Source organism: the organism of the source record quoted next, unplaced genomic scaffold, assembly GCF_019419815.1.
Source record: "Pyrus x bretschneideri cultivar Hongxiangsu unplaced genomic scaffold, Pyrus_bretschneideri_v1 Contig12, whole genome shotgun sequence".
NCBI lineage: Eukaryota > Viridiplantae > Streptophyta > Magnoliopsida > Rosales > Rosaceae > Pyrus > Pyrus x bretschneideri.
The window spans coordinates 8113101-8131145 of record NW_025999413.1 but is presented as its reverse complement, the minus strand read 5'-3'; the positions used below and the strand labels follow the sequence as shown (position 1 = coordinate 8131145).

At 38.4% G+C, this 18045-nt stretch overlaps 4 protein-coding genes and 1 long non-coding RNA gene across 5 annotated transcripts; 2 read left to right on the top strand and 3 right to left on the bottom strand.

Moving 5' to 3' along the window:
* Positions 1-150: 150 nt before the first annotated feature.
* On the bottom strand, positions 151-1939 carry LOC125474517 (36.4 kDa proline-rich protein-like). Its single transcript, XM_048578366.1, has one exon. The coding sequence runs from the start codon at positions 1910-1912 to the stop codon at positions 386-388; it is 1527 nt and encodes a 508-aa protein (XP_048434323.1). The 5' UTR covers positions 1913-1939; the 3' UTR covers positions 151-385.
* A 2532-nt stretch (positions 1940-4471) lies between these two features.
* Positions 4472-6407, bottom strand: LOC103955509 (gibberellin-regulated protein 14-like). The gene is made up of 3 exons (XM_048577593.1): positions 6258-6407; positions 5191-5901; positions 4472-4846 (listed from the first exon to the last, which is right to left on the bottom strand). The coding sequence occupies exons 1-3, from the start codon at positions 6403-6405 to the stop codon at positions 4812-4814; spliced, it is 894 nt and encodes a 297-aa protein (XP_048433550.1). The 5' UTR covers positions 6406-6407; the 3' UTR covers positions 4472-4811.
* A 3366-nt stretch (positions 6408-9773) lies between these two features.
* Positions 9774-10756, top strand: LOC125474150. The gene is made up of 2 exons (XM_048577592.1): positions 9774-10395; positions 10527-10756. The coding sequence occupies exons 1-2, from the start codon at positions 9898-9900 to the stop codon at positions 10635-10637; spliced, it is 609 nt and encodes a 202-aa protein (XP_048433549.1). The 5' UTR covers positions 9774-9897; the 3' UTR covers positions 10638-10756.
* A 248-nt stretch (positions 10757-11004) lies between these two features.
* LOC125474149 (anthocyanidin 3-O-glucosyltransferase 2-like) lies at positions 11005-13346 on the bottom strand. The gene is made up of 2 exons (XM_048577591.1): positions 12275-13346; positions 11005-11741 (listed from the first exon to the last, which is right to left on the bottom strand). The coding sequence occupies exons 1-2, from the start codon at positions 13236-13238 to the stop codon at positions 11260-11262; spliced, it is 1446 nt and encodes a 481-aa protein (XP_048433548.1). The 5' UTR covers positions 13239-13346; the 3' UTR covers positions 11005-11259.
* A 1394-nt stretch (positions 13347-14740) lies between these two features.
* LOC125474148 lies at positions 14741-17789 on the top strand. Its single transcript, XR_007255820.1, has 4 exons — positions 14741-15277; positions 15474-15721; positions 15831-16813; positions 17639-17789. It is a non-coding gene; the product is annotated as an uncharacterized LOC125474148 (long non-coding RNA).
* Positions 17790-18045: the final 256 nt, after the last annotated feature.

Genomic DNA, 18045 nt, shown 5'->3' with positions numbered 1-18045 from the left:
GTTAATAGTGTTTTGATATAATAATATAATGTTATATGCAAGTTTTTATCATATTAACCGAAACACTACGGCGAGAAAACCAGATTAACAGTGAATTAATCAAGTTCTTTAAGCTCAAGTTATAACATTCCAAAATAGAAACGTCTACAGTTCACCAAATTAACATGACTTAATTAATTACCACGGTGTTTCGATCGACCTGATACACTCTTCAAATAAACAAAACAAAACAAAACCAAATTACAGATATTCATCCTTAAGAAGCAGTTTTTACTTCCAAGCATTGACATGCTATATTATTAGCTAGGTGGCGCCACATATTGCAGAACGAAGGACATGATTAACAACCACTAACTGTGATTTAGGAATATGACATGATGATCATCTATGCAGGACACTGGAAACCAGAGGGAGGTGTCTTCCCACAATCAATGAGCACCTGAAGAGCAATGGGGATGATGAGGTTGATATTGAGAAGCTTAGCCTTGATCGTGGTGCAAAGGCAAATAGCAGCGTCCAAGTCCACCAGTCCCTGAAGCACCGGACAACATGCATCTTTGGCACTGCTCCCAATTCCAATGTGGATAAGTCCACCCAGCACATCTACACAAGCTCCCAACTTTAAGGTGTCGATGGGGCACGTGTCCTTCGGTGGCGACTTTGGGGGTGGTACTACCTTTGGCGGTGGAGGAGGGCATGGTGTTTCAGTGGGTGGAGGAGGCTTCACTGGGACAACTGGGGTTGGCGTTGGTGTTGATGGTGGGCTTGGCACTACAACAGGTGGTGAAGGTGGAGGCAGTACAACTGGGGGCTTGGGGGTATATGGTGGAGGCAGTACAACTGGGGGCTTCGGGGTAGATGGTGGAGGCAGTACAACTGGGGGCTTCGGGGTATATGGTGGAGGAAGGACAACTGGGGGCTTCGGGGTAGATGGTGGAGGCAGTACAACTGGGGGCTTCGGGGTATATGGTGGAGGAAGGACAACTGGGGGCTTCGGGGTATATGGTGGAGGCATGACAACTGGGGGCTTCGGGGTATATGGTGGAGGAAGGACAACTGGGGGCTTCGGGGTATATGGTGGAGGAAGGACAACTGGGGGCTTCGGGGTATATGGTGGAGGCATGACAACTGGGGGCTTCGGGGTATATGGTGGAGGCAGTACAACTGGTGGTTTGGGATGGGGAGGTGGTTTGACAACTGGAGGCTTGACAACAGGAGGTTTGGGATAGGGAGGTGGTTTGACAACAGGAGGTTTGGGATGGGGAGGTGGTTTGACAACAGGAGGTTTGGGATAGGGAGGTGGTTTGACAACAGGAGGTTTGGGATAGGGAGGTGGTTTGACAACAGGAGGTTTGGGATGGGGAGGTGGTTTGACAACAGGAGGTTTGGGATAGGGAGGTGGTTTCACAACAGGAGGTTTGGGATGGGGAGGTGGTTTGACAACAGGAGGTTTGGGATAGGGAGGTGGTTTGACAACAGGAGGTTTGGGATGGGGAGGTGGTTTGACAACAGGAGGTTTGGGATGGGGAGGTGGTTTGGCAACCGGAGGTTTCGGATAAGGAGGTGGTTTGGCAACCGGAGGTTTCGGATAAGGAGGTGGTTTTACAATGGGTGGTTTAACATGAGGGGGTTTGGTTGGTACATGAGGAGGAGGCTTTGCATGTGGTGGCTTTGAGGGCGGTTTGGGAACATAGGGAGGAGGCTTTGCATGAGGTGGTTTGACATATGGTGGTGGCTTCTTTGGTGGTTTAGGGTGGGAGGGTGGCGTTACATGGGGAGGGTATTTGGGTGGCAAGTGAGGAACTGGAGGGTATGTTGGTGGTGGGCAATAGGAGTTAGCAAGAGAAGTGAGCAAACTACCCAAGTTGAGAACGAGGACTAAGAGCAATGCCAGAGCGTAATTGATCTCCATGTTCAATGCTACACTCCACAACCCCAAAGAGAGCTGGGTACAAAACTAGATATTGAAACCCAATACCAAGCAATTGCCTTTATAGAGAGTTTAACGCGCTTAGTGTGTGTGCTTGACAGTGTGTATGAGAGAGACAGAGAGAGAGACAGAGACAGAGATACTCCTGCTCCTTTCTTTTGTGGTACCAAGTGCATATATAAAATTATTAATTTGTGTATAATTAATTTGCCAAATTGTCATGACTCATTGACTTGAGGGTCTTTCCAAAACCAAGTTGAAGATCACATTCGCCTGGAGTCACTTCCTTACCTTAGATTCAGATTTCAAGATATATCCAAGTAGGGTATTATAATTTGAAATCAGTGGTCATGATCTTTAGCCAAATATAGGTATGTGTGGAGGAGAGATTTGTAAGCACTAATAAACTTAGGTTAAATTAGTTAAAACTCCATTGTAAAATATTAGATGAATGAATTTGAAATGATAAATACAATGAATTGAGAGGATGTGCATATTGATTACCCGAAACGAACCAATTCTAAATCATTTGCTTATGTTTTTGTACAGAAACGCATTTCTAAATATCATACTTCCTGACTACAAATTCAACATTGTATAAAAAAAAAGAAAAAATTAAGTACTTGCAAATTGCTAATCCAATCATAATGTTAAAGGACAAAGGTAAGGATCAATAACCCGGATTTTGATACAGGCAAAGTTTTAACATGTAGTGTGCTTTTCAACCCGTGATTGGGGTTCATGCTGCCAAAACTAAACATGTGATGCTTTCACTAACAAATTTTCTTGTATAAAAAAAACAATGGGGACAAAAGAGGCCCTAGACTTTTTCAACTTAAAGGACATGCCTTTTTTTCTTTTTCTTTTTATTGGAGGGTTTTGTTTTCCTTTTTTTCTTTTTGGGTTTTGTTTTCCACCTCTTTCTTAGAGAAAGTTTGGGGTTTTTATTTTTAAACCTCCCTCCACCCTACCCCCACCAGGTTACGAACCTAGGACCTATTTCTACCCCACCCCTCACCCACACCCTCACCACTAGGCTTAGGCATTCTTATCTTATGAAGAGACAGTAGCAATTGCATTTGGGTGTCGGCTGCACCTTATTATACATCTTCTCATTTAAATTACGGGGAACTTTAACAAAAAATTTTCGGTATTATTTATTTTAACGAAAAATTACATTATTATACTAAAAATCAATCTTGATATTATTCACTTTATTCTTTATTTTATCCTTATCATTAAAACTCAAAGTTTACAAGTCATTTTCATTAATTTTCTTTAAATTATATTATCGGAATTCGGATGTAGGAACTTCCTTTTAATTTACACAGCTGCTATAACCCTAGCTGCATACAATTGCATTTCAATGTAGGGTAATGCTATCCGTACGTTCATTTTTACTTCTTACACAATTTCTTAATTTTTAGCTGTCGGATTGAATGAATAAAACAAGATCAACGATAAAAAATTAACAATGATATGTAAAAGATAAAAATTGGTGCATTTTTTTAACAAACTAAAAATAAGGACAAGAATTGTCTGCCCTCCCACTTTCGGTGCCTTCCCGTGTCCTCCTGTTTGTGTGGTTACGGTTAAACTACGTCAACATTTTATATTACTATTCATTTTTGTCTTATTATCTCTATAAAAAAACAATATAAAATGTTGACGTGGCTTAACTGTGACCACACAAAACAGGAGAGCACGAGAGGGCACCGGAAATGGGAGGGCATACAGTCCTTGTCCTAAAAATAATGCTTCACATGCAGCTACAAAAAAGATCATCGAACCTCCATTGAAAAGTCACTAGGGTTGTACTTGGGGCCATGTGTTGGGGTTTGTATTATTCTGTAATGTGCAAAGTCATGTTTGCCAAAGAATTGTGCAAATATGGAGGAAATAATAATGAGCATGTATTGCCGTCGTCTTCCTATTGCAAACAAGTCTGTGTATTGGCGTTTAATGATGAAAGTCCAACCCGTCGGTCACTACTGCAAGCCATTTAATTAAGGTGTCCAAGAAAGGTAAGCAGCTGGCCTAGTTTTGGTGCAAGTTGCAGTATAATGCCACTAAGTGCTGGTGGTTTATCTTTGTCAACCTAAACATTGAAGCTTCTGTTGTACTTCTCAGTACATAAAATTCTATGATGGTTTTTTTGTTAAAATTCAAAGTTTTGAAGTCATTTGCATTAATTCAATTCAATCTGAAATTTTTTACTTATTTAATTATCAAGATAAAATTTGTTAAAAAAAAGTCTTAAATATTTCTGATTTGGCTAATATTTTGCAAGGATGATCTATGAGGTGTAACTTCAAAAATAGACAATTCGGATCGTTAAAATTCGATATGGTGTGGACTCCACACCTAATCCCTATTTTTATAAAAAAATAAAATAAAAATTCTTTCCCTTAAAGGCATCCTAAGGACTAAATAGTTGTAAGGACTGGATATAAAAGCACTACTCGAGATGCTCCTAACTAACTCTATGTATATGTTACAGCTCAATAAAAGAAAAATATTACATGTTTAAGCAAGTTCCAATTGAGAGAGTCTAAATAACATTTCTCTTTAAAATTAGTTATTAATTACATCATTTCATTTGCTTTCACTTGATAATGTTCATTAATTAACAAACCCTTCAAAGAATGAAGGCATCGAATGCAAGTAATTGGGCAGCTGTTCGCTCCCTTCCAACCAAATATATAATTATATGAGATCATTCTCCACACGAGTTGGTACTTATTGATAGAATAAAAACTCATCCTTCTTGCTAATCCTGCTAAATGAAAGAAATATACAAGTGCTTGCAGTTTCTGGACAATCTGGAAATCTCAAGGGAATATATTCCGTGCAATAGAGTTTTCTTTATCTTCTTCATGAATCATCCCTTGTAGAAGAATTTGCATCCATCAAAACCTGCCGTGTCACAATCATGCAAGGATTAATTTGTTAATTAGCATGCTGTGTGTTAGTGTTCTTGAATCAGCATGCGGTGCAATATCCTAGTAGATAGCATCTTAGATTTCTAGATATGTGTTTCGAATTCAAAACTCTCTTTACCCTAAAGTGTTGTAAAAGTTTCGAACTCTTCCCCCATGCGTTATTAATAATAAATTCAAAATAATGTCTAGATCAAAGCCCTGCGAAATATCAAGTACAATATGCCAAATATATATAAGGACAATTCGTATTGAAAATTATATCTTGATTGGGCAGCAATTTGGACTTTTTTTTTTGTCGAAGGAACAATTTGGACTTACTTGGATCAACTTTGACAAGCATGGCAGTCCCTCCAAAATCACAAGTGCCTCCAGCCTCCTTGGTCTTCTGCCAGTAACTGTTGAAGGCGTACGAAGCATGCGACAACAATGTGTCGGGCTTGTAGCAGGACCCACTGGGCTGGATTGACTTGCAGTCCGCCCCCGACCCACATGCATAGTCTAGGGCTTCTTGGACTATCGGGTCCGGCACCGCCGGGTTGGCCACGCACCACGCTGCAGACTGCGGTGGCTTTTTGTGCGGAGGAGATGGTGGCCCGGACGGCGGAGGGGAAGCTATGGGGGGCAGAGAGATTGGTTGGGTTGGGATGGATTTGGGTGGGATAGGAGAATTTTTGGGCGGTATTGGGATTGTGGTTGGTGGGTATGGGCTAGGCCCATTTTGTGGTGGGTTTGGGATGGGTGAGGAAGTGGGCCCAGATGAAGGAGGATTTGTAAGAGGTGGGTTTGAAGGAATGGGTGGGAGTACAGAGTATGGATCTGGAAGAGGGAGATTTCCTGGTGCTCGTGAATCCAACGGTGGTGATGAGGAGGGAGAGGGAGAGCTGGCATCGGACGGTGTAAATTCAATATTTGGGGAAGGCAATGGAAATTGTAAGTCCAAGTGATATATTGCTTTCAGCTTGTTCTTCTCTAATTCATAGATTGAATTGCTTTTGTGTAGTTTAAAGAATTGGGCAAAACTTCTTGCATCTGCACCAAAACAAACCATAGAATTAGTTGTAAAAGTTGTCCAAGCAATGTAAGTTGTATGTAGGAAGAAAGAACTTGCATGCAACTAGTACGTTACACTAATGGTAACTCGTCAATTACGCACTCCAATGTGCAAAGTTAAATGATAGGCTTGGAATATTGTCATAGTGACATATTGCCACAATGACGGTACTACAAGTCAATAACACACTTCAATGTGAGAAGTGAAAACACATTGTGGCACGTGATAGGCTTGAGACACCGCCATTGAGACATTCCAGACGTAAGTAAGTTTCTCTCGCTCATGAAGAGGGCTAAATTAATGACTTTGGACACAAAGAGAAGGACTTGCTTACCACATAGAATGGAGAAAGTTGTGATTGAAATGGAGATGTAGAAAATTGGTATGATGCTCAATCTCATGCAATACATTGTGAGCTCCAAAACACTAAAAAAACCAGTCTGAAATGTTTTGCTTAACTGAGTCATCTTCCAAGAAAACATTTGGGAGATATATATAGGCAGGACATAAAGTAAAGCTAATTAAAGAAGATTCCTCTTCACTACTTTGTAGTCTAAGATTTTTTGTTGCTTCCTTTGAATATATTCTTGCTTGGCAGTGGAGAAAATATGAACATTGCAGAGTTTTCTGAACTGTATTTTGCTTGCTTTCCACTCAAAAGCGACGCACACTTCTATTCTCTCTCACTCTCTATATTAGATTCTGCATTTCTCCGGAAGTTATGAGTCCTTCGATAAGTAGTTTTCGAACTTTTAATCTTGTCTCTGTAGCTGATCTCTTACCATCCCAAGATGTTTAGCATCTTTTCTTTTGCATCATAATGGAACGCCTTAAAACTCTTTTCTCGTATACTTGTCTTCTGTTCAGTGAGTTTAACAATATTATGAAACGTATATATTTGATGGAACGCCTTAAAACTCTTGGTTCGTGCTCATCATTGAACCTGATACCTAGGAGTTTTTGTTTGCCAATGTAACCACGAAGGCACGGAGGCTGAAAGGCCACAATCACACACCATACTGGAATTGGGAACAAAAGAACTGCATAAAACTTTCACTCGTCGTTAAGGATAACATGCCATCTTATTTTTTGGCATGTCTTACTCTCTGTATATTTCATTGCAGACACATAGTAGGTACTGACTTTCAGTTCTAGCTAAGAACAACTAGAAGGTCTAAGAATTATCGAGACATAAAATTTAAGTTCCGCATAAAACTCCTTTACTTGATTTTGCAGAAGAGAGAAATTATACTCTTCACCAATCACGCTTGGTTGACTATAAGTCCAGAGCTCTCATTCCTGTTGATAACTTTTCAATTGAAGATTCTATGTCAACCTGTTATAATTTGGCCGTTCTGTTACCATTCGGCAACAAGATTTTGCTACTCGTAACCTAACTCTTCCTCCTTAGGGGACTTTGGGAAGAAGTTACTTACCCAGTATGTTCAAATTATGTTTTAGAGTTCAAATTTAAACACAGCATCTAAACTTGCACAATAAGTTATATGACCGTTGCCAACAACCGCTTGCCAGCTATGGTAAGTGAGGCTTGAACTGTTCTCGAGTTTAAAAAGCAAATCTAGTCATGTTCATTATTCAGAATGTCAATTATGTTTTTGCTCGAAATGTTATAAAATTATGATGCCGTTGGCAACGGTCTCTTACCATCTATAGCATATCTAGAATTGCATATCTAGAATTGGTAGATTTCTTGCATTTAGAAGGAAATTGACTGTATTCAACGGTCTCTTTCCATAGCACGATTTTTACCTTTCTTATAATCTATGACCTGAAATGGCATGATGACCTGTTTTGGACGAGGTGGTTAGGTAAACTCATAGTATAAATTTGGGTCTAAGTGTTCGAATTAGTAGCCATTGTGTGTTTGTTGCTAAGCTGTAGCCTCATTCAGGACAAAAACATATATGGCTGCAAGACCTCTCCTAGATATGCTAAATGCAAATTGGATAGCGCCTGTCCGGCACATTTCATGGACTCCGCCCCCCAATAATGCATGGAAGATCAGCTTTGCTGCTCACCACGAGCCGGAATCACAGACTGGATCTTTTGCTTGCATTGTGAGAGATCACAATGCTGTATTCAAATCTGCCATTGCTGGACCTTCAGGCAAGGTCAGGGACGGTTTGGCAACGCATTTGATTGCTTTCTCCCGGGCAATTGAGTTTGCCATGACAGAAGGCATTGATTACCTACAGATCGAAGGTAATCATCCATTTTCGTTTCAGATCATAACAGGTGAGACCAAGATACCTCACTCCGAGACCAGGGAACTTGTTTTTCGTTGCATTCATGACTTGCAGAAGTTTAGGAGTGTGACTTTCCGCTCGGTCACTAGGGATGACAATTCTGCTGCTAACTTGCTTGCCAGGATTGCTGCGGAGTGGAAGCGAGTCGAGTTTTGGGCTGACATCCCTCCTAAGGAAGTAGCTGAAAGCCTAGTACTGGATGTCATCGGCCGTTGGGTGCTTCCTTAAACTTTGAGGGAGCCATCATCTTTTCTTCCAATGTAGTTTGATTGTATTTCAAACTTAGGTCAAATAAGGAAGAAAGATTAAGGTTAGATACATTGAGGTTTAACTCTTGTGGTTGTACTAATCGTGTAATAACCAAGTTAAACTTGTCTTAGTTTACTACAGTGGAAATTTTGACAACAGTAAAAAATTAATTATGATTAATAGTGGAGTTTTTATTACCTATGAGTTACATGCTTGTCTATATCTGTTTTGCTAGCGATTGTGGCACTTGTCTTGAATACACATGAAGAGGCTAAAAGAGATGTGTTAAAATCACTCGCGTTATTTGTTCTCATACTTGACACGGTTGATACGACATTATGTAGACTCTTTTTAGGCTTTTTAGCAAAAATTGTCTCTGAGATTGACATAATTCTTCAATTTGGTCTAGGACAATAAAAATCGATAAAAGTGATTTATGAGTTTGTCCACCATAAATTATTTAGAAACCACTTCTATCGATTTTCATTGTCGGAGACTAAATAGTGAGGAGTTATGTCAATCATAGGGACCGTTTTGACTAAAAAGCACTACTTTTTTTTTATTTTTTATTGAATAAACGATATTATCTACATTATGGGGGTGAGGAGGGGAGGGGGATTGGGCTAAGCCTTACAATGGGCTATTAATAATGTAGTTCAAATTCTTATTTGATGAAAATCGAACCTAAGACCTGTTACTTACAAGTGAAGAGAAATACCATTAGACTACAGTATTAAGTGGCAAAAACCCTCTTTTTATATACTTGAACTTCTCCGACCACTCAACATATGTATTCTTCTACTTTTGTGTAGGGGAAATCAACAAGACAAGGAGGAGACTTATTTTGGTGTAGTACTCTTTTTCTCTTTTTACACCCCTCTTTTGTTCATACCTTTAATTTATTTTGATTTATTCAACCCAAGGTTGAAAAAATGAGAGTGTGGAAATTACTTCTCTTATTTTGGAAGTTCATGGTTGTAATGTTAGAGAAATTTTAATCGGTACCAGAAATACAAATCACGTTGTGTACCATGTAATGTGTTATAACAAGAATTATAATTTGAGTTAAATATTAACACTACGTGATCCATGTTTTATGTACGCAGAAAAATTACTCAGTAATCTTGATTTCCATGAGCTAATTGAAATGTAAAATCCCAAGTACAAAAAAAAACTTGTTTTGGGCTTGAAATAGAAGCAGGGCTAAATCTAACATATCAGATGTTTGGGCCTAGATCCGACATATCAGAATGTTTTTTGGTCAGACATCACATTGTTTCGGCCGTTGGACATTTTAAAAGCAAACACTAAAACCCACGGTAACGGTAACTTTCTTGTCCCGTCTTGTCCTCCTTCTCCTTAGTCTGACTCTGCTCCAAAACCAAACTTCCCAACACAAAAGATCTTAGCTTTTGCGACCAAAAAAAACACCAAAGTTGTTAGCTTTTCACTTCGTTAATGGAAGTAGAAGAAGAAGCATATTATCTCACTTCACTCAGACAGCAAGAAGAAGAAGAAGAGAGAGAGAGTTTTTTGGGTTTGAGCTGCGCTTGCAAAGTGGTGGAGTATTTGCAGCCAGTGATGTCAAACGAGCTGCTCTGCAAGTTCCCGGACAACTCCGCCTTTGATTTCGACTACTCGCAGAGCTCGATATGGTCCCCGTTGGTCCCCCGGGCTTACGCTCCCGTGGATTTGGACCTGGATTTGGATTTGGATTTCGCGACGCCGCGTAAGCTCAATTTTGAGATGGGGTTGGAAGTGAAGAATCAGAACAGCCTTGTCGAAGCCGGTTCCGGCATTAAGAAGAAGAAGATCCCCACAACCGCAACTTGTTTCAATCTGAATCGGAGTGCTCTGAAGAACAAGCTGATGAAGAGGAAGAAAAGCAAGATGGTTTTGGCCTCTGATTTCTCTCCGACTCCTGTTAACGTTAACTGTAACCCCATAGCCTCGAAGGTACTGCCTTTTTTTGTAATCTGTGTTCTCAGGATTTACCCATTGGAAATTTAATCAATCTGGTAACCGAAAATTTCTGGTTGATCTGTTTTTTGATTTCTAAGATATGAAGTTGTGTAATTGGTGTTCAGGTGTGGAATAAGGTGCTGAAAGCTGCCTCTAAGCATTTCAAGAAAAAGAAGAAAGATCCAATGGATCGTGTGAGGTTCTCCAATTATTTGAGATCGGATGGAAATATATGAAGGATTAAATTTAATTCCTCATTTGTAATTTTTTATTGTTTCATTTAATTTGTTAAATTCGTTTAATTGTCTTTGTAATCTGGATGATGAATAAAAGCAACATTACTTTGTAGAAGAAATATGTTCTCTTTGTCCTTAAAATTCCATTTTCCTACGTTCCTCCAATATAGGTATTTGCCTGGGTAGTGATTTGCGCACTTGCGTTGCTCATTCGGCATTTATTGTGTTTCTACCTCTCGATGTATTCCATATGCTAGAAAAAAGAAATGAAGGAGTGCGCGAGGAAAACAAAGTGCGAAAATCACTTATAGTTAAGTCCGTTTCTTAAGCAAACCATGCGTTAATAAACATTGCACTAGAATTGTCATTGAGCACACAAAATCAGTTGCTCTTACTTGAGTTTTTTCTTAGAAAAAGATAGACAACTGGTGGCAAACCACAATTATTCATCTATTCCAGGCTTGTAAAGGCTATTGTGAATTTCACCTTACCCGTGACCACAATCAAACAACTAAGATCAGTCGCGAATGTGCAAATGAACAAATTCTAGTTATTTATATTTGTAGTTCCCCAAAATAAAAGCAATTATATTGTGCCGTGGGCATATGTGCGACTAATCCCATCATTCCTCCTTTTTGTCAAGGCTTGCCAACATAACCTCAATCAAATGTCGAAACGAAGTAGAGGAAGATCCACCATCTCCAACAGCCTTCCTGCACACTTCACTCATCTCCTCAACCCTCTTCCTCACCGCACCATCACCGTCCATCACACACCTCACAGCCTTCTCAATCTCATCCGCCACCACGAAATGATTACCACTGTCCCTTCTGTAGTCCAATCTCAGCTCCACGGCCAATCCCAAATCCCTCACCATCTGAAAGGCATTAATCTGCTGCTCTGCAGACAGAGGCCAAGTCACAACAGGGACACCATGCCACATGCTCTCTAATATGGAGTTCCACCCACAGTGCGAAACAAACCCTCCAATCGCTTTGTGGGCTAGGACCTCCACTTGTGGGGCCCAGCCACACAAAATACCAACATCTTTGGTCCTCTCCAAGAATCCTTGAGGCAAAAACTTCTCATGATTTGCGTACTCACCTGCCATTACATTTTCTAAGCTTAGAAATGTTCACAAAATTTACACTTGGAGGGGATAAGACCAAATTCACTAACAAGTTGAAAAATAATGATTAAATTATCTACGAGAGTAAGAGACGTAATGTTTGACAAGTTGCTACCCACTTAAATAGAAAATATTAAATTTTATTTTAGATTTTATTTTTCAATAAATTGTAAGAGACTTGTTAAATACCTAAATGAACACTCATTATATGATTGTTCCTCATTTTTTGCAATTTAAATCCAATACAATTATGTATTTTCTTAAAGTATAAACATTTATTTATATATTACATAATAAATTCAATTAAAAAAAAAAAAAAAGACCTAGGCCCGCGCCTAAATGCCGAGGCCCTAAGCCGCTAACACATTTTAAAACCTCATTTTACATTATGTATGTTTCTTAATTTTATTTTGATTCAAATATTAATTCAAAAATCTAAATATATATATATATATATATAACATAAAAAGATGTGCTAAAATTATTTTCCAAAAATAAATTGTCTCACCTGGCATTACAAACTGGCCCGCGGGTGGGGTTTTCCGTACGGACCACAAGAATTTCATACCGCTCTTTTCCAATCCAACCGCAATCTCTCTCAGTTGGGCCTCATCAAAACTTCCAAAGCTCCCAAAGCAGAGGAACACCACTGATTTTGGAGGCTGACCATCAAGCCACGTCATGATCTTTCCAAATTTGGCCCGATCAGACGGCTGCACATGATGCTCACCAATCAAGGGTCCCACCGTGTAAACAGGAGGGATCTCAGTCTCACAATCCAAAAGTGAGCCAACCGCATGGGACTCCAGCTCAAAAAGTGTGTTGACGACTATAACCTTGGTTTCCTTGAACCTCCTAGCATGGTTTGCAAAGCAACTGTACCCGGTGTCCATGTAAGCAAACGAAGGAAGCACATTTGCAGGAACTGGATTGACATAACTCGGCACAACAGACTCAGGGTCTGATGGTTTGAAAACTGTGCCGAGTCGGTCATACCGGCCCGGAAGGTGGAGGAGAAGCCCTAGAAAACCAGCCCCGGAAGTGAAAAACAGATAAGATGGAACCTTAAACTCATTGGCTACGTCAATCATGGTGGTGCAGAACATATCAATAACCAAACCAGAAACGGAGGAGTTCGGCAGAACATGGTCAGCTATGGCGTCTCTGACGTGGCACTTGTAGTTCTCTATGTAAACTGTGACGTATTTCTCCACAGATTGTTGAAGAATCTCGAATGGGCGGTTCACACTGGGAAGGTCTATGATTTTTATGTGGGCGTGGGAGGCTGCAAGTGATCGAGCAGTGCTAGGGTTTGAGTCCAAAGTAGTGGAGGATTCATATGGTGGTTTCATGACAAGGATTGTAACAGAGAATTTATCACAACAGTCGAGTAATCGTTTCGAAAACTCTATGGTTGATACAAGATGACCAACCGCCGGTGTCGGAACAAACACCAGCTCTGATCTGTTCATTGTGCGTATGATCAGTTGATATGGTACAAATAATTTTTAATCGCGTCTTGATACCAATTTTGGTAGGAGTGGTGTGTGGATGAAGGACGAGGAAACGTCTTACTTTTTATGTCGCGTCTTGATATAAATTTTGGTAGAGTTGTGTGTGGATGAAGGATGAGGGAACGTCTTACATTTTATGTGGTATAGACAATTTATGAAGAGAAACAAAAATGTTAATTTTTTTTTAGTACATCGATATTTTACATTAAGGGAAGTGAGAGTTCAGCAAAACTACACAATGTGCAACCTAATTTGGTATATATCGAATTCGTCATCCATGAGATTCGAACCTAAGACCTCTCACTTTCAAGTGAAAAAAATATCATTAGACTGTAGTATTTTGAAACCGAAATTGAAGAAAGTCAATTTCATTCACATAAGGACCAAGAACCAGAAGTTACATGGAATCGGAAAAGCGAGGAAAATTCTATATCGGATGCTAATTGGCTCGATTAATGAAACTTCCAATATGGTGGCCAGTTCACTTCAGGTTAGCCAGCATGTAAACTTACAATATGATGGCCAGTCCCCTTCAGGTTAGCTAGCATGTTGTTTATGGCTCTACTGGAACATTGCAAATGGGCATAAATTCAAGGTAAATCTTTCTTGTCCATATCCATGGTGGGGCTGGTTTGGTATTGTTGTACTTTGAAAAAAAACTTACTTCTGCTGTGCTATGAGAATAAGCAGTTGTGAAATAAAGCAGCAGAGTGTTTGGTAAACTTTTTTATAAAAGTGTTTTTGAAAAAAAAAAAAACAGTATTATAGTGTTTGATAAACTTTTATGTAAAACAGATGGGGAAAAAACTAGTTTTTCAAAGTTGGGTTTTGCAGCTTTGTGTTTTTGGTTTTTTTTCACCCAAAATTGTGAAAAAAAAGCTGAAGCTGAATGTTTACCAAACATAAAAGAACAAAAATGTAATTAATTTGACAGACATGCTCTTGAAGTTTAATCTTTTTCATTAAATAAAGTTATTAGAAGACTTTTAGTTAAATTTAAAAATTTTGAAGCCTTCGTTAGTAGCTTTTCTATAAAAGGGAGATATGTGTAAGTTTTTATGTATATATTTTTAATTTAATGATACAAAACGTCACATGACAATATACCGATACCATGTAAATTGTTCTAATATAGATGGCATATCATCTCTCCATTTGCTACCTCACTTCATACATCAAGCACTACAAGTCTACAACTACAAGTCGTTTCACTTTATTTTCGATTGGACCATATGATCATGAGATTACACTTGGACTAGGAGGAGTTGGCAAGGCAATGGTCCATACGCCAGCCACCACAAAGGATGTGATTTGATACCATAACACCCATATATTTTGAAATTTTTATGGTTCAAATGTTATTGGAATAAGAGATCCACGATTAAATTATATATACACTAAACGCCTAACTTTCTGATTAATTCCCTTGTGTCCTTTTTACTATTCATTCGCCAGTGTTCTTCCGTTTTTGCCCTTTAATTGTTCTTTAAGTTTTGCTTTTTTGTGTTTATTATACAGTAAAATGGCGTTTTTGTCCCTGCTGTGCGATAGAAATCTGTCGATTTCTTCAGGAAGCTGAGCCCCTGATATCCACGCGTCCTCTACTTTTATGAGATGTTGACGCGTTTGCATGGTTCCAGAAGTTCTCGAGCCTTCCTTTTTTGATTTCGATTTTGATCTCTGCCTCACAAAAGCTCTTCGTGCTCTAATGGCTCCCCGATCTCCAGTTCTCTGTTTCTCTCTCTCTCTCTCTCTCTCTCTCCCTCCCTTTCTTGCTAAAAACCATGATTAGCAACCTGAAGCGAGAAACTCGGTTTTCTTTTTCTTCCTGCTCGACTTGATTCGAACAAAAAAATCTCTTGCACGAAATCAATTTTCTCCCCATCACTGATTTCGACTACATGCACACCTATCAAGCCCTAGAATCCAACCGAACTCACCCCCTTCAAGCCTGTTTCTGCTCTTCCACTCGCTACCCAGAAAATCAAGTTCTCAAGGTTCGATGTTTCATCGATTTCCTCCCCCTCAAAGATTATTTTGGTCTTTCGTGCATACTAATTTTTTATTTCTATTAATTTTGGTTGTGTGATTAGTGATTGTTGTTCTTAATTTTACTAAAAATTTTGAGTTTTTCTTTCTGTTGTTTCTATGGTTTTTTTGTTCTGCATATTTCAATTACTCTCTCTCTTGCAGCGGAACCAATGCGACCACTAGGGGCCACTGCCACGTGAAATTATGGGCTTCAATCGTTTTCTAAAACCTTCTGTACTCATGGTAAGTTATTCTAGGTTTTATTCCATATTCAGATCATCCCCAATTTCGAAAGTTTAGGGAATTGGTTTGTTTCCGTGTTGCATGTTTAACATTCTTCTGTGTGATGCTGAGTTGAGGCTTTACGAACTGGAATCGTTGAGGGTAGGCTTGAATTTGGCCAAATTTGGGTAAGAACCGTTAAAAGCTAATCCTAATTTTCTATAAAATTCCCTATATATTTATTATTTGTTTCCAATAGCAGGTAATCAGGAGTTTTATTTGATCTTCTCTGTGTAGAACCCCAGGGCATGCGACTTCTGGAACCGGTGAGAAATTGCAGGTCCCCTGGGCTCGATCCATTTTGGATTTGAGGGGTCTGATTTGGAGGAAAAGAAAAGAAATAAAGTTTGGGTTTTGGATTGATGTCGTGTTTAATGTTATTTAATTTTTATTCTTGCATGTTTGATTTATTTTGAATTTTTGCTTGTTTGATTTTTTTTTTTTTTTGGTTTTTTGTTAATTTGCACTGTTTGTTTTGTTCATTGCAGGCTTACAATGTTTGATTAATTTCTATAGGGTGAGTTGTTAATTTTTCCTCTATTTATTCATGTTGTTTTATAAATGCTTAAATGTTTTGTATCTAATCTTACTAACACTTTGAGTGTATTTTTAACAATGGTTGTCACTATTTCTTCCTGTTAATTTTTAAGTCTCTGTATTTCATTGCAAACTTTGGACATCGGTCTGTTTTTTTGGTGGTTTAATATGTTTTGTGTTCTGTTTTTCAGGCAATTAACTCAATTCATATGATTAATTCCCATGGTTTTCATGCCATATTGGTTGAATTTATTATAACTATATTTGATTTTGTTGCAGCAATATCCTTATATAAACAACAAGTGGAAGGTTAACAGGACATTAACCAATCAGTTGAGATATTAGTTTGTTTACTTTCTGCTATCCTTGGTTGGAGTGAGAAAATGTTTAGGTACTTTATAGTTTTAAATTTGTAGTTAGGAAGATTTAACAATACGTCTTGATAAATGCAGGTTCAGCAACATGTTGCTGAAACTATCACTTATATAGCCTCCATTGCAAAATAGTAGTACTTTTGGTTTGCTTTCTATGTCTCCTTCATTATTTCTATTTTGTGGATGTACAAATAGATGTCAACCCTATCATTTAATGGTGTTGTTCACTTTGATAGGTATATGTGAACGGCTTGCAGATATCAGACCCAGACAAATGCGATGAAGTGCCTTACGGCTTTTTCCTAATCCGTAGGTCCACAATTTGTTTTTGAAAGTGGAAGTTCTGGTGTTATATTTTTAATTCTCATCATCTTCAGTGCAAAAGTTTGTGTGCAAGTTTTTTGTTATACTTTTATTTTTCTGTATGCATTATGTCTATCCTGAGCCAAAGGTTGCTAATTTGTTATTGATGAGTGTGTGCTGTTTGGTCTCCAATGATTGTTTATATTAATGAGAGGAACTCCCACAACTGGGACTTGCAGCCATGTTTCCAATTGCAGCCATGTTTCCCTTAAGCAATAGGGACGGGATGCACGAGATGCAGCAATTGGAAACATGGCTGCAAGTCCCAGGTGTGGGAGTTCCACCCAAAGACTGGCACACCAAAATAGGTTCAGCAAATTCAAGATGCCCACAAGGATTTCTGAAACAACCGTTTCGAATATTTCCTATTGAAATTAACTTTGGAATGTAGTGCTGCTCTGCATTTGTAATAGGTGAAGAAAACTGACGAGTGCCAAGTATGATTGTGTAAACTTGCATAAGTTTTAGAGTTTTGCCATACCACATATCGAATGAGCAGTATGTGCCGTCGAATTTATTATGTTAAAAGCTTAAAATTTTTCATTCCAGCATAATTGAATTTTCTTCTATTTTGAATTCGATATAAATGCATTAAGACCACTCCAGTTTCATGTGTTTCATCTAAATTATGATTATTATTATGACTTTCTACATGATTTAGCTATCTGCTAATTTCTTGCTTTTAGATTTAATATATTTTCTTAACTAAATTTAAGTTACGTGTTGGTAGCCCCATTGACATTTATACTCCATTTGCCTTCTCCATAACAGGCCTTGGACATTGGTAAAGAACAAATGGTTGATTTGCTGACGAGGCATGAATCACTAGAACTAAAGACACGAGCCTCAAGAGTGTTGTAATATATTGTACAAACATGTATCTTTTGTTTTTTATTGATTATAATTAAAGATGTAAATATGTTTTGATATAGAAGTAAATATATTTTAACATATTTTATACGTTTAACATCGTTTTAGACCCACGGCATCGTGCGAGCTAAGTTGCTTGTTATTTACTAAATCATTAAATTATCTACTAAATTTGACAAATTTGCTTTAATCATGTTTGACTTTTCTTCTTTTCAATGTTATGCATTTAAATACTAATGAATACTTATGGCTTCTTATGTCATGTTGCTTTTTTTACTTCGAGTTGATATAAAATATAATACATGTTA

Coding starts and splice junctions, on each gene's coding strand:
- LOC125474149 (XM_048577591.1), bottom strand. CDS start 13,238: ATGAACAGATCAGAGCTGGTGTTTGTTCCGACACCGGCGGTTGGTCAT. Junction 11,742..12,274: donor GGGCCAGTTTGTAATGCCAG/GTGAGACAATTT, acceptor ATGTAATGGCAG/GTGAGTACGCAAATCATGAG.
- LOC125474517 (XM_048578366.1), bottom strand. CDS start 1,912: ATGGAGATCAATTACGCTCTGGCATTGCTCTTAGTCCTCGTTCTCAAC.
- LOC103955509 (XM_048577593.1), bottom strand. CDS start 6,405: ATGTTTTCTTGGAAGATGACTCAGTTAAGCAAAACATTTCAGACTGGT. Junction 5,902..6,257: donor AACTTTCTCCATTCTATGTG/GTAAGCAAGTCC, acceptor GTTTTGGTGCAG/ATGCAAGAAGTTTTGCCCAA. Junction 4,847..5,190: donor GCTTGTCAAAGTTGATCCAA/GTAAGTCCAAAT, acceptor GTGACACGGCAG/GTTTTGATGGATGCAAATTC.
- LOC125474150 (XM_048577592.1), top strand. CDS start 9,898: ATGGAAGTAGAAGAAGAAGCATATTATCTCACTTCACTCAGACAGCAA. Junction 10,396..10,526: donor GTAACCCCATAGCCTCGAAG/GTACTGCCTTTT, acceptor ATTGGTGTTCAG/GTGTGGAATAAGGTGCTGAA.